General features: G+C 48.1%; 1 protein-coding gene across 4 annotated transcripts in view; it reads left to right on the top strand.

The window, feature by feature from the left end:
- TMOD1 (tropomodulin 1) overlaps nt 1-15,869 on the top strand; it is an 82,466-nt gene that overhangs the window by 47,618 nt on the left and 18,979 nt on the right. For all 4 annotated transcript variants that reach the window (XM_072727879.1, XM_072727881.1, XM_072727878.1 and 1 more), the window contains exons 5-7: nt 7,811-7,900; nt 9,034-9,164; nt 10,838-10,945. In XM_072727879.1, the coding sequence (XP_072583980.1) occupies nt 7,811-7,900; nt 9,034-9,164; nt 10,838-10,945 (329 nt within the window). The remainder of the gene's footprint in view (nt 1-7,810; nt 7,901-9,033; nt 9,165-10,837; nt 10,946-15,869) is intronic.

The following is a 15,869-nucleotide window of genomic DNA, read 5'->3' as shown; positions in this document are numbered from 1 at the left end:
TAGAAGAAGAGTCAGGAAGGTTCCATATTGCTGACTCCAGGAACTAAGTGGATGGTGGTACCATTAATGAACGTGGGTATGTTAGTCTGCTCGGGCTGTCATATAAAATACCACAGGTTGGATGGTTTAAACAACAGAAACTTACTTTCTCATAGTTCTGAATGCTAGAAGTCCAAGATGTTGGCAGGTTGGTTTTTTCTGAGCCATCTCTCCTTGGCTTGCAGATGACCACAGCTCACTGTGTCCCTCAGTGCTTATGTCCCCTGGTGTGCCTTTGTGTCTCTTGATATCTTTTTATAAAGATGCCAGGCAGATTGGATTAGGGCCCAACTTAGCAGCCTTCCTATAACCTACTCACCTCTCTAAAGACCTTATCTCTAAAGGCATTTACAAATTCTGAAGTGCTGGCGTTAGGACTTCAACATGTGAATTTTGAAGACACAATTCAGCCCATAACAGTGGGAAGCGTTGCGGTTTTAGAGGAAGTACTGAGTTCTTTGTGGGATATTTGGAGTTTGGGGTGCCTGTGGGCCACCCAGGAGGGGCCAGTTGGACTTGACAGTCTTTAGTAATGCAGAGAGGTCTACACCAGAGGCCTTGTGGTGTCGTAAGCATTGTCAAGCTCCAGGCAGAAAGCATGACCCTCAAGTGGGTGCCTGGGGCTCCAGAGGCAAGCGCCGTGGCCCATGTAGAAGCCTTTGAGAGATGAAGAGTAGAAATGGGGCAAAGCTAGTCACCGTGGGGGCCAGAAAGCCACACATGGCCTAGAGACCAAAAACCAAGTCAAGACAGGCAGAGCCTGATGCAAGAGCTAGGAAGACAGAATGGGGGGTCAGGGCTGGCCGGGGACCCACGGCTGTGTGAGGCCAGAGGCCAGGGAGGCCGCAGCTGCCCGCAGCTGTCTTCTGCTTCCTCACAGCTTCTGGCTTCTCCCGGGCGTAGTGCGGGGGTCCTGGCAGCATTTGTGCTGGGGAGTGAGAAGGGGTGGCTCTCCCGTGGAGCGGGACATGAGGGGAGGGATGGCGAGAAGCCTCCGTAGCACGAGGGGCGGGCCTGGTCCCAAGCCAGGTTGCGGCGGCCCAAGGAGCGCAGGGTGGGGAGAGCCAATGCCTAGATTCCGAGTCCAAACAGCCGTTCCTCAGGAGCCAGAACATTTGGAAAAGGGCTCAGGGCAGTGGTCTGCAGGGCGTCGGGGCTGAGAGGGAAAGGTCTGCATGTTCCCTGTGAAGTCCAGAAGCAGTGAGTACTTCACCCAGATGGACACGAAAAGCTGGACTCAGGGATCTTCCCTGGTTTGCTTTGCGGTTCAAGATTGGTTTTATTAAAAGCACAGAAGACCTATTAGAGTCCTCACTTGGCTCCTAGATTTCCAGCAAACCATCTCCCCGATTGGGGGGTCCCGCCGACTTCCAGTTAACCTGTGCAGCAGGGAGGCGGGTGGGTGACACCGCTGTCCAGCATCTCTGCACTGACTCACCCTGGAGCTCTTTTTAATCCCAGCCTTGTCCTCTGATCACCCTCCGTGATGTCACTGCCCTCATTAGGCGGCTCAGAGGGATTATCGAATGACTCCGCTGTCAGGACCGCCAGTCCCTGCGCCAAAATAGAACTGCAATATCGTGCTCAGTTTCTGTGTTGATTTCTTGAAACTATTTCTCTTTATTTTTGTTGGCGTGGCTAATCATTATTATCTGCTCATGATACCGTACCCTTCCGTTGTCCGGAGAGGAGAAGGGGAGCTGTGAGCCAACACCAAATGTCAACTGGCTAACCCTGGGCACCTGCCACTGTGAATCAGCCCTTTGAAAGGTGGCAGGGTCTCTGGGGAAGGAGGGACTGAAGATTTGTTGACTATCCCCTTATTTCCCAGGTGCTATGGGAATTGCTTCTAGGACCTTGCTGCATTTGTTGAGTACAACAATACTAAGAAGGAAGTTTTACTGTTGTCTGTATGTGATGGGTGGAGGAAGGAGGCATGGTGACACAAAATGTCTTGCCCATGGGGCTTGAACCCAGGCAGCTTCATCCTAGGGCTCCTCTGAAGGGCATTGGGGACAGAGGGCAGGCAAGAGGGGGTCCACAGCCAGGCCCCATGGGACTAGCTAGGGGGAGGCCACATTAGGAAAGTCTCTGTGTGTCCCAGGAAGGCATTGACCCCTTAGGGTCAGTGGGACTAAGGGGAGCATTGGGGGAGGCCAGATGAAAGCAAGGGTTTAGGCAGAGAGGTGGTGGTGTTTGGAGATGGGGGGATGTAGGAGGCAGGCTCCAGGTAAGGCCAAAGGCTAAGGTGGAGCTGGGGACTGGGTCTGAGGTACAGCTGTTCCTAGCACTGGACCAGAGGCCAAGATGTCAGGAGGATGTCAGCCAATCTGGCCTGAGGCATCAGAAGACAGCTGGGGCAGGGGGTGCTACAAGGAGAGCTGCTTTGCCAGGGTCTCTTCAGAGACATCACAGGAGGGAGAGGGGGACCTAGTGTGAGTGACTGGTGTGGCAAGCTGGGGGTTAGGTCTTTTCTCAAGGATGGGGTTGCTGGAGCCAGGAGTGTGGATAACTCAGCAGAGAAAGAAAAGTAAGAAGAGGAGGGCATAGGGTCTGTGGGGCATATCTAGTCTTCGAGACTTGGCTCCTAGGCAGAGCTTTGCATTAACTTAGTTTTTGTTCACTCATTCACATGCTCAATGTTCATTTATCCAGGGTCTTCCCACTGTGTGCTGGGCTCTGGACAAGCCCTGCTGAAAGAAGTGTAGGAAAACAGCTGGCTCTTGCCCTTGCAGAGCTGACGTTAAATAAATACTTAGGCCACTAAGAAGTGACAAATGAGAGTGAGTGTCGGATAGAAAAAGGACAGGGTGCAGAAAGGAGGCTTGGTTAGGTGGTGAGGTTGGGGAGGGGTGAGGGTAGAGGCTGAAGCTGAGCCATAAGGAGGAAGATCACCTGGGGGGAGATGGAGGAGATGTGTCCCAGGCTGGGACACAGCCGGAGACGTGAGCGGCTTGCTATTTGGCATGATAGGAACATGTTGAGGGACACCCAGCAGATGTGCCACACTGACTCAGGTGTGGCACGGGGAAGGCAAAGCTGTGTGAACTCTCATTTGTTTTCTTGTCTGTGCATCATGCATGCATTCATTCACACACTGAGTCAGTGTGCATGTCGAGCTACTGTACGTGGGGATGCATCAGATCTTGGCCCTGCCCTTGGCAGACCCAGGGTGTGGTGAGGAGGACAGACCAGAAACATAGATTTCCACATGAGAGGTGTTACCACAGGGTAATGAGCAGAATGCACAGGCCCCTGGCAGTGTGCTAAGTTCTTGGCTTGTGGCCTTGGATTGTAGCTCAGAGGCCACTGGGAGTCAGCTGCAAGTGCTTGGCATTACCAGTGCCTCCCCTCCCAAGTCAGGGATGTAATCCTGGCTCACCTTTAGGGGCCCTTCAGCTGAGGCAGGACCCAAAAAGGAATTGGGGGAAAGAGACTCTCCCTTCAGAAGGGCCAGTCCCCAGGCCACCCCACAGACAGTTGGCACCCCTAGTTCTGTGACTATCAGAGACAGCCTCAGCCCACCCACTCCCAGCTTGTGGGGAACTCGCATGTCCTTAGGCACTGGCTTTCCTCCCATTCTGCAAGGGTCAGGAGGTGACTTATCTGGGAGCGGTTTGACTGCACCCACGTCCCCTGCACCCAAAGCTGGCTTCTCCCACCTGTTTCTGTGAAGCAGGAAACACCTTCCTGCTGTCTGCCCAGAGCCAGCCAAGCAGTTGGCAGCTGGAGAGGCCCAGGATGTGTGCTACGATCGCTCTGCATCCTAAGTGGAATTACAAATTGAGTGAAGCCTGCCAAGGCAGGAGAGGAAAGAGAACTCGATGTTCTTTTTCAGAGTTCAAAAATAGTCCTTTTTGAGTTTTGAGGAAGATCTGGTCTTCAAAAAAAAAAAAAAAAAATCATGTTCCCCAGTGCTAAATTCAGCCTTGCCAATATCTACAAAGAATGAAGCAGGAGGCAATGTTGATGTGCTGTTTTCCTCCATCATTCACTTCTAGTGACAGGAGTGTACAAAACCAGGCAAGAGGAGAGTCATGATTTGGTGCCTAGGGCAGGTGGAAGGAGCAGAGCCACCAAGCGTTCTGCTCAGCAATGGAGGCTTTGCTTGGTGCCTCCCCCACCCTTCTCTTCTCCCCGCTGCCCCCCTTCCCTCTCTTCCTTGGATCCTTCCCTCTGTTCCCCTCTCCTCCCTCCTTCCTTTCCTCCCTCTGTCCCTCCCTCCCTGTTCCTTCCTTCCTTCCTTCCCTCCCTCCCCTTCCTTCCTTTTTTCCTCCCTTCCTTCCTTGAATCCTAACTTCCTCTGAACTGCAAAATCTTCTCTTTTATCTTCTGAGGACTGCTATTGACATATATACTGCCTTCCAGAATCCACATTGTCTGTCCTTAGAATTCTGATATGGAGGGAACATTTTAGAGCTTTGGAACTACGGATGACCTCATTTGTGGAGGAGTGGGTAGGACTACTTACTCAGGAAGCCAGGAGGGTCCTCACTGACAGGCTTTGACAAACCATTTCCCTCTGGAGCCTGCTGGAAAAGCGGGTGTGTCAACAGCACCTGCTCTGGTGCTTGCTGTAAAAATCAGACCGGATAAAAAGATGAGATGCTTTGTGACTATTAAGTCCTACGTGAGGGGAAGAGATTAGCTTTCACACATACGCCCCTTTCTAGGTGAGAAGACTGAGGTCCAAAAAGTAGAAGGGCCCTGGACAAGGTTGCCCCGCAGATTGGTGCCAAGGGGCAGCCTGGAGCCCTGGTCTCTTTCCTCTGGCCTCTGGCACTTCCTTGTAAGCTTCCTGCCCCCCTTTGTGGACCATTACAGGAAGCTGACATAAAGCACAAAATGCATTTGCCATCTCCTACCTCTCTATCCTTGTCAGCAAGACCAGCCAGCCATAGGAGATTACATTTTTCCTACGATTCTTAGCAACCTTTCCAAACTCTTCTTCCAAATTGGGGTCCCAGCAGCAGCCCAGAACCACCATGAGCACCCGCCCCTGCACCCGTGCAGGAGCCAAAAAAGCTAGCTGCAGAAGGGGGCTTCGAGTGAGCCAGCCCCCACCCCCCCCTGCTGACTCAGGCCTTGGCCCCCACTGCCCACGGAGAAGCAGCCTAAATTAAAGCCCAGAGAGCTCTAAAAAACGTAGTTGCCTCTCTCCCTATCAGTTCTCCTCAGTGATGAGCAGGAGAGTCTAATTTTAGCAGAGAAGACTCTTAGAATGTGAGAAACAGAAGGGCTTTGAGATCGTCTCATCCTGTGGTTCTCAGCGCCCACTGAGCATCAAAAGCATGCAAGGAGATTAAAAATATATCTGCAGAATTCAGATCAGCTGGCCCAGGAGGAGCACCAAGAGTGTCTTGAAGCTCCTGGGGGATTTGTATGTGCAGCTGGGCAAGAGAACCAATGGTCTTGTCTTACCTGCCTCATTGCACAGAGGAGGCTGAAGCCCAGAGAGGGGTGGGTGTGGTCACCCGGAATCAGGAGTGCAGTCAGGACTGGAACTCGGGTCTCCTGACTCATCACCAAGGGCTCTCATGTTGTCCCCCTCACTAGAAACCATGTCTAATGAAATGGCCAGGGGAATTACAAAGGAAAAAAAAAAGTCCATCAGCAAATATTTACCAAATACTGTATTCTGGAGGAGGAGGAAGAAAGATAACATTCCTCCCCGACCTCTGGAAACCAAAGTGCAGGAGAGGAAGCACACATGCACCCAGCTATCTCTAACACTATGTAGACTCTGTGCTAAGATGATAAGGATGCCAGGTGCCTTCGGAGAACTAGAGGGCGGGGAGGGATCCAGGAGCCTCTCTGAGGGAAGTGTTATTCCAAGTCTTAAAGGATGGGAAGGTAGAGTTGTTGGGTCAAATACAGGATGCTCAGCTGGATCTGAATTTCAGATAAACAATGAGTAAGTTTTTAATATGAGTAGATCCCAAATACTGAATGGGACACACTTATACTAAAATACTATTTGTTGCTTTATTGAAATTCCAACTTAGCTGGGTGTCCTGTGTTTTTATTTGCTAAATCTAGCAACCCTACTGGGGGCATTTCAGCAGCACACTTCGCAAATGGGAGAGAATCACCAGTTGAGGGGACAGTGTTGGCAGAAGCAGGAGAGTCTAAGGAGTGTGATCATTTGTGTCACAGGAGCAGAAGGGATGTGGGTGTGGGACAAGGCCATGGAGGCAGCCGCCCCAGGGAAGGCTGGGGAAGCCAGGCTCTGGAGTCACGAGCTAGCCTCCTCCCCCGCAGGTGGCTGCAAAGCCTCAGGGTCCCCTGTCCTTCTTTCCCTCTGTAGTCCATTCTCCACACACAGCCAGAGTAACACTCCCAGAATTTGAGTCAGGCCATCTCTGTCCCTGCTAAGGCCTCCAGTGGCTTCCAGGCCACACCTAAGGAAAGATGTACAAACTCCTTACGTCAACCTAGAAGATACTGCAAGATCTGAATTTGCCCGTTTGAATTAAATCTACTCCAAAGGTGGTTGTGAGGATTCAGGGGGATGGCGTCAGACAGTTTTCAAGCTTGGCTGCACACCCAAACTACCTAGGGAGCTTTGAAAAAGTCAGATGGCTGGCCCTACACCTAGAGACTGTGGTTTAATTGGTCTGGGGTAGGCCTGGGCATGAGAAGTTTGAAAAGATTTCCCCAGTGATTCCAGCGTGCAGCCAAACGGAGCATCACTGATGTACAGCATATTCTCTGGCCTGGAGCAAGCGCTCAGTGAGTCGGGGTGTGTTACGGTTCACCACATGTCCAGCTCAGCTCTGTCCATCTTGTTTCCCCTTCCCCTCTAGGCTTTTACCCCTGAGCTTGAGGGCTTTCCCACCCACCCTTCCATCTGCCTATCCAGAATGTTCTACTGGGATCCCTTCCCTTGACTTGGCCAACACTGCTCATCTGTCCCATCCCAAGTTCTATTCTCTTCTCCCAGAACACACTGAACTTTTCCTGTATAACCCAATACTCTGTGCTTGTGTTTTCAATTGTGTGGGTACCTGCCTAGTATCTCTCCCCCAACAGACTCTGTTGTTCCCTGCTGCCTCCGACCCATAGACCCACTCCCCCCAATTCTCCTACTCCCTCCACCACCACTCCACCCAGAGCCAGGCATATAATGTGGGCACTCAATAAATGTTGAACAAACGAATGGATGAAAGCCTGACTGAGCACGGGAGTGATGTGGTCAAATCTGCATTTCCAGAAAGATCTTTCTGGCTGCTCTGTGCTGAATGCTGGTGGGGGGACGATAGGAAGAGACCAGGGCCAGCACAGCAGTAATTACACAGCTGTGATAATAGAGCCACGAAATGGGAGGGCCTCAACCAGGGCAGTGGTGATGAAGTGGGAGCTGGAATGGATGAGAGACAGCATTTAGGAGGGAGGGGACCTAGGGGGTGCCATGTGACTGAGATTCCATTCTGAGGGGACGGGCAGGATGACAAGATGGAAAGTGATCCAAAGGAAGGGGCTCTTGCTGGGAAGGATGAGTTCTCTTTTGGCCAAGTTGGGCTGGATGTCAGCAGTGGGACATTGGGGGACACCTAGGAGTCTGAGGCTGGGATTAGAGAAGTGTCAGCTGGGTTGGAGATTTGACAGTCACATAAATAGAGTCAAGAGTAAAAATCAAATAAAATTTAGAATTGTGTGAGTGTTTCTTGCCATTTCCATGAGCAAAAATTCCTGGGGTGTGGAATGTCCGTGCTCAGGAGGCTCTTATTCGGAGTGAGACGAGTCACAGGCCCTTCCCCTGTCCCCGCAGCTATCCTGGGCATGCACACGCTCATGAGCAACCAGCAGTACTACCAGGCCTTGGGCAGCAGCTCCATTGTGAACAAGGAAGGACTCAACAGTGAGTACACGGCCCTGATCCCCAGTGGTGGCCCCCCACCCCTGCCCCCAGCGAGGATGCTTTGGAAGTGAAGGCATCCCTGTGCTTCCCATGCTGCTTCTACTCACTCACGCTCTCTGGCTCATTTAAAAGAAATTTTTTAAAGATTTTATTTATTTATTCATGAGAGACACAGAGACAGAGGCAGAGACATAGGCAGAAGGAGAAGCAGGCTCCCCCCAGGGAGCCCGATGCGGGACTTGCTCCCAGGACCCCAGGGTCCCGACCTGAGCCAAAGGCAGATGCTCAACCGCTGAGCCACCCAGGTGCCCCGCAGAAGTTTTAAATTTTTATGTAGCCAAATCTATCTTTTCCTTTCCCTTTGCTGGGATTTATGTCTTATTTATGCAGGACTTCTCCATCCTAAGGCGATAAAAATATATCCTCCTGTATTTTCTTCTAAAAATTTAGAGGTTTGCTTCTTGTATGCAACTTCTTCCTCCACCTGGAGCCCGTGTTTGTATGTGCTGTGAGATGAGACTGAACGGTCATTTTTTTACTGGCTATCCCACTGTGACAATACTGTTCTTTGCAAAGTGCATCTTTTCGCCCTCTGGCTCGGTACTCCATCATGATCAGGAATTTCTACACAGCCACACGGGTCTGTCTCCTGGTGCCTCTTTTGTTCCATGAGTCCCCTTGTCCTTTCCCGTGCCAGTGTTGCATTGTTTTAAATTGTTCCACTGCATTATTCCAAGCTGGCAGGTTGGCCTTAGTTCCAGAAGGGTGCCAGAAGAATAATGACCCGACTCTCTCTGGAAAGTTTATAAGTTTCTTTCACGTTCAGGCTTCATTTTATCCTCACACGAGCCCACTGAGGTAGAATGACTGTCCACACTTTACAGATGAGGATACAGAGGTTCAGAAGGTGTAAGTCATTCACCCAGTGCTTGCAGGATGGCAAAGGAAGAGCCCAGGTGGGGTGCAGTCAGCGCTTCTCCTGGGGCACAGCTCCTCCTGGAGGCCCCCTCCCTGGGGAATGCAGCCTTCTCTTGTCCCTGAACCCTGCCTCCCCTTCCTTCTAGAGCATTCTTGTGTGGAGGGAAAGGTCCCCATGTTTCTGTGAGCCATCTCTCTTTCGCACATCACTGTAGGTGTGATCAAACCTACACAATACAAGCCTGTGCCCGATGAAGAGCCTAACTCCACAGACGTAGAGGAAACCCTGGAGCGGATAAAGAACAATGATCCAAAACTTGAGGAGGTTAACCTCAACAATATCCGGGTAAAGTCCTTTTTATTTCACTTCACGTGGGGTGGGTGGAGGAGCCATGTCTGTGTCACCTGGATGCCGGGTGCCCAGGCTTGGCCATGTGGCGAGAACAGGGTCCTGTTTGGGTTCTGGGTGCTTCTGGGTCAGGAAAGGAGCAAAACCTCTAAAAGGCCTGGGCAGCGTTAACAAACACATCCTATAGCCCAGGTTTCTTTTGGAGGACTGACATCAGGCCCAGGTGTTCACCATGGGCCAGCACAGCTTCAATTCTAGAAACCTGCCTTGTTATTTAAAACACTGTGAGCTTCTCTGAGCTAGAATCATAAGTCAGACACACCTGACTGCAGGGGATCTCAAGGCTGGAAAAAGCCTGTGCCCAGCAGGCATGTGGGGTAAACCAGCCCTGGGAGGGCCCTACCCCTTGAACCATCAGTGCTCTATCATACCTATAGTCAGACTCATTCTGCAACCCTGGCAGGGAGCTGTGACCCATATGTGTCCGGATGTGTCCTGTGTGACCACCAAGGGCAGGGGAGGGTCAGATGAACAAGCAGTCCTACCCTGGACAGGCTGCAGGAGGAATTCAGAAGTAGGACCAGCTGCCTGCCCACCTGCTCAGCTCAGAGGCCAGCAGGATTAGTTCTGGGAGGGTGCGGGGTAAGACAAGAAGGGGGCCCCCCACTCCCCAGCTCCTCTTTCCTTTCTTCTCCACTTTCTTTTAAGTGGCTGCCAGCCCCACGGCACAATCTGATTGGAAACCCGCGCCTGCAGTGTTCTCCTCCACCTGGCCTCCCCAGGCTCTGCTCCCACAGGGAGCTAACATGATGCTCTGAAATGAGAGATCCGTGAAAACACAGCCAGGTTTTCTCTCGGGTGCCTCCATTGTCTGCCGTGTGCCCAGTGGGAGGCCCTGGCACGGTTCAGAACTGTGCACCCTGGCAGTGAACACTGGCTCGGAGCAGTCCAGGGCCGTGGAACCTGGCCGTGGCTGTGCGCCTTCACTGTGGGGCCACAGGCTCGTCCCTCTCCAGGCCTCTGCACGTAAGAAAGTTGGACTAGTTCACTGGTTTTCACCTGGGAAGGTTAAGAAATCTATGCCAACACCCTCTCCCCTGAGATTCTGATTTCATTGGTCTGGTACAGACCCACGACTCAGCATTTGATAAAAGTTCCCTGGGAGTCTCTGATGTGCAGCACATCTGAGCCCCGCTGGGACAGATGTCTCCCAGAGATCATCCAGTGCAGTGCCCAGGCCCCCACCTTGGTTTTCCAGAAACAGGCCCAGAGAGAGGGGGAGACTTCTCTCAGAGTCACAGAGTGAGTCAGAAACGTTGTCCAGGCAGAGGCTGAGACCCTGCCCACTCCCACACCCCAGCCATGAGCTCTTGGCACAACATTCCTCTGCATCCTCTGCCTTGATTTTTCTTTTTCTGGTCTCTACCTGCACAGATAGTTGTGGGTCCTACCTGAAATTTTCAGGGAGGATTTTCTCAATCTGTTTACCAGAAAGTTCTTTCCAGGTATCAACCATATAGGGCAAAGCCAGGACGCTTTGCCCATTCAGCTATTTGGTCAGAGACCTGCTAGGAACCAGGCCGCATGTGTGAGAGTGTTATTGCCCCATCGGTCTGCCCAACCTGACCCTGGTCGGGGCTGCTCATCACCGCCTGCCTTTCTCTCTGCAGAACATCCCCATACCCACTCTCAAGGCATATGCAGAAGCCCTGAAAGAGAACTCATATGTGAAGAAGTTCAGCATTGTGGGAACACGGAGCAATGATCCTGTGGCGTATGTATGTACCTTTCAGTTCTGCCGCATTGAGAGTGGGGGGCATAGAAACAGAAGGATTGGGCAGCCCTGATGGCCCAGCGGTTTGGCGCCACCTTCAGCCCGGGGTATGATCCTGGAGACCTGGGATAGAGTCCCACATCGGACTCCCTGCATGAAGCCTACTTCTCCCTCTGCCTGTGTCCCTGCCCCTCTCTCTCTCTCTGTGTCTGTCATGAATAAATAAATAAAATCTTAAAAAAAAAAAACCCAGAAGGATTGATGCTGTGGCCTCAGAATTGGCCGATCCCCACTGAGGAAGAGCCCTGTGTGATGTGAAAGGCAGTGGGCCAAGAGCCAGAAGAGGATGTGAACACAATGGCCATTATCCAGGCAACATCTGTACATTAGCCTAGTCAATATCCACAACCAGCCCTGATCTCAGAGGTGCAGGTCTCCCCACTTCGCAGATGAAGAAACTGAGATGCAGGGAGTTCAGACGCTTTGCTTTATTTATCCAAAGTTGCACAGCAAGTGAGAGATGGAGCTAAGATTTTTTTAAAGATTTATTTATTTATTCATGAGAGACACACACAGAGAGGCAGAGACATAGGCAGAGGGAGAAGTGGGCTCCCTGCGGGGAATCCGATGCGGGACTTGATCCCAGGACCCCAGGATCACAACCTGAGCTAAAGGCAGACGCTCAGCCACTGAGCCACCCAGGTGCCCCCTGGAGCTAAGATTTAACTGCAAGCCCTGCTGACTTTAAGCAGATCTGTCTCCACTTGGCATATCACATTTGGACAAGACCTGCCCCTCCTTGGACTTCAGTTTCTCTGTATCTAAAATCATCATCTTAATCAGTGGGTCCTGATGATCAATTTTACTTATTTTTCACCCAAGTCTTAAAGATATAGCTGATCAAATTATACTTCTTATAAAGTAGCTACCCATTCTTTTTTCTAAATATTCAAACATATTTATTGAGAGTCTGTGTCCAACACTGAATTAGGCTCTGAGAATCCAGCAGTGACTGACCATCATAGCTCCCACTTTCATGATCATAATGGTCTACTTGGCCAGGCAGACGTCTAAAGGCTGACAGTATAGTGTGATTATTACAACACTAATAGTAGGTTAAAAGTGTGAGAATTAGCTTACCAAAGATGGTAATTCATCATTTAGTAGCAATCATTTTGTTAAGATATACAAAATAACTTGCAGAAATTTTGACTGGGGTTGCATTGAACTTGTAGATGAAGTGGGAAAGAACTGGTATCTTGACATATTGAGTCTTCTTGTCCATGACTATGGAATATCAATTTATTTAGTTCTTTGATTTTTATACACGAGAGTTTTGTAGTTCTCCTCATATAGATCTTCTAACGTGTCTTGTTAGCTTTATACCTGAGTATTTCACTTTTGAAGGTACTAATATAAATGGTATTATGTTTTTAATTTCCTATTCCTCTTGTTCTTTGCTGGAATATAAGAAAGTGATTAATTTTTGCATATCAACCTTGTATCCTGCAACCTTGCTATAATCATTTGTTAGTTTCAAGAGGGTTTTTTTTTTTTTGTCAATTCTTTCAGATTTTCTACAGAGGCAATAATATCAGCTGCAAACAAAGACAGTTTTATTTCTTCCTTCCCAATAGATATACATTTTATTTTCTTTTTCCTGCCTTATTGCATTAGCTAGAACTTCTATTCTGGTGTTGAAAAGGAGTGGTGAGTGGGTTCATCTTTGCCTTGTACCTAATCTTAGTAATAACATTTCAAGCTTCTTACCATTAAGCATGATGTTAACTGTAGGTTTTTTGAAGGTATTCTTTACCGAGTTGAAGAAGTTCCATTTATTTCTAATTTACTGTGAGTTTTTATTATGAACGGGTGTTGGATTTTGTCAAATGCTTTTTCTATATCTATTAGATATGACCATGTGACTTTTCTTTTTTAGCCTGTTGACATGATGGGTTCCTTAATTGATTTTCAAATGTTGAACCAGCTTTACATACCTGGGATAAATCCTACTTTTCATGATATATAACCTTTTTATACATTGTTGGATTCAATTTTCTATGTTTTTGAGAATTTTTGCATCCATGTTCATGAGTGATAGTGGTCTGTAGTTTTCCTGTAATGTCTTTGTTTGGTTTTGTTATTAGGATAATGCTGACCCCATAGAATGAGTTAGGAAATAGTCTCTCTGCTTCCATTCTCTGAAAGAGATTGTGGAGAATTGGTATCATTTCTTCTTTTATATTTGGTACAATTCACCATATGGGCCTGGTGCTTTCTATTTTGGAAGGTTATTAATTATTGATTCTATTTCTTTAATAAATAAAGATCTATTCAAATTGTTTATTTCTTCTTATGTGAGCTTTGGCAAATGATGTCTTTCAAAGAATTGGTCCATTTCATTCAGGTTATCATACTTTGTGGGCATTAAGAGTTGTTCAAGGGATCCCTGGGTGGCGCAGCGGTTTGGCGCCTGCCTTTGGCCCAGGGCGCGATCCTGGAGACCCGGGATCGAATCCCACATCAGGCTCCCGGTGCATGGAGCCTGCTTCTCCCTCTGCCTGTGTCTCTGCCTCTCTCTCTCTCTCTCTCTCTCTGTATGACTATCATAAATAAATAAAAATTAAAAAAAAATAAAAATAAAAAAATTCTAAAAAAAAAAAAAAAGAGTTGTTCATAGGACCCCTTTATTATCCTTTCAATTTCCATGGGATCTGTAGTAATGGGCCTCTTTCATTTATGATATTAGTAATTTATGTTCTCTCTCTCTCTCTCTTCTTAGACTGGCTTGAGGCTTATCAATCTTATTGATGTTTTCAAAGAATCAGCTTTTCACTTCATTGATTCTCTATTGATTTTCCGTTTTCAGCCTCATTGATTTCTGTTCTAATTCTTATTTATTTTCTTCTGCTTACTTTGGATTTAATTTGCTCCTCTTTTTCTAGTTTTCTAAAATGGAAACTTAGATTAGTGAATTTAGATTTTTCTTCTTTTTTGATATATGCATTAAATACGAGGTATTTCCCTCTAAGCACTACTTTTACTACATCCAACAAATCTAAAGAAGTTTTCATTTTTATTTAGTTCAGAAACTTTATCTTAAAGTTTCTTTTTTGTCCTATGTGTTACTTCGAAATATATTGTTTATTCACCACATATTTGGGGATTTTCAAAGTTATCTTTCTGTTACTGATTTCTAGTTCAATTCCACTCAGTTCTGAGAGCAGATGTATGATTTCTGTTCTTTTAAATGTTAAAGTGTGTATCATGGCCCAGAATGTGATATATCTGGTGAATGTTCCATGTGAACTTAAAAAGAATATGTATTCTGCTGCTGTAGGATAAAGTAGCCTATAAATGTCACTTCTATCCAGTTGATTGATGGTGTTGTTGAGTTCAATTATGTCCTTACTGATTTTCAGCCTTCTGGATCTTTCCATTTCTGATAGAGGACTATTGAAACCTCCAACTCTAGCAGCAATTCATCTTTCTCCTTGCAGTTCTATCAGCTTTTGCCTCTTATAGCTTGACACTCTGGTGTTAGGCACATATACATTAAGGATTGTTATGTCTTTTTGGAGAATTGACCCCTTTATCATTCTGTAATGCCCTTCTTTATCCCTGAAAACTCTCTTGGCTTTGAAGTCTATTTAGTCACAATTCTTTTTAAAAGCAAATTAATTTTTAGTTGAAGTATAATTAATGTTATAATAGTTTCAGGTGTTCAGTATGATGATTCAATATTTCTATACCTTTCTCAGTGCTCATCAAGATAAGTGTGCTCTTAATCCTCTTTATCCACTTCATCCATCACACCCACCTGCCTCCCCTCTGGCAACCACCTGTTTATTCTCTGTAGTAGGAGTCTTTTTTTTTTTTTTTTTTTTGGTCTCTTTCTTTGTTCGTTTATTTCTTCAATTCCACATATGAATGAAAAGCTCTGTAAATGCCCCTGCTCCCTACCCCAGCTCTTCTCCCTGCACCCTCATTCCTCTCATAATCCAGAAAAGAGTTGACGCCTGGCATGACAGGGCCTCTAGGACCTGCTCAGCCACTAGTAGGTCCACTTGCATTGGCCTGGTGCACTTGCCCAGCAGTTATTAAATATTTTTATTATCAGACCCAGACAGGCCTTTTCAGAGAGCGAGAGAAATGCTGTGGAAAGAACACAGCCTGGGGCCCTTTTCTCAGGAGTGTCCAATCTCCTCAGGGTCACAGAGAAAGCTGACATGCCCTCCTGGGGGCACATGGAAGCAGGAGAAGAAGGAAAGGATGATTTCAACAAGGAAGACTTTCTGGGAGCTGAACTTGTGTAGGGTTTCAGCCAGCAGGGATGATAGGAAGGGTGTTCCTGGCTCAGAGAGTCATTTCAGACAACCAGGGCCCACTGATGGTACATCCTGGTTTATCAGCTGCTGGTGTCCCCTTTCCTCCATGACACATCGTTTCCACCAACTGCTAATTACCTCATTTCCTTCAGAGACTCTGATTGTCATCTACACTCCCTGGCTGAATTCCTCCAAAACGTGCTGGGGGCCACCTGAGCTTCTCTCCTCCCATTTGCCCTGGTCACTTGCCCAGTGGGGTGGTTTCCCAGGCGTCCTTCTTTGCTCTCTGCTGCTCAGAGGAGAACAATGACTCCATGGAGTTCCAACAGGGAAAGAGAAGTGACAAGTGGAGGGCGCATAGGGAGGTAGGGACTCCACTCATCCCTCAGTGAACACTGACTGATGTCCTACTGTGTGCTGAGCATGTGGGCACCGTGGGATGAATAAGGTGCCTTTTTCATCCTACTGAGAGTATATAGTCTGATGGCAGAAACAACACCAGTATGAAAACAACTCTGAACAGAAGAATACAAGTTCCATGAGGGAGGCTATGGATAAATTCTATGAAGTACAAGAGGGCGAGCCATAACTCCCTGGGGC

The sequence above is a fragment of the Vulpes vulpes genome, chromosome 12 (genome assembly GCF_048418805.1).
Source record: "Vulpes vulpes isolate BD-2025 chromosome 12, VulVul3, whole genome shotgun sequence".
NCBI lineage: Eukaryota > Metazoa > Chordata > Mammalia > Carnivora > Canidae > Vulpes > Vulpes vulpes.
This window is presented reverse-complemented; position numbering and strand designations above follow the sequence as displayed.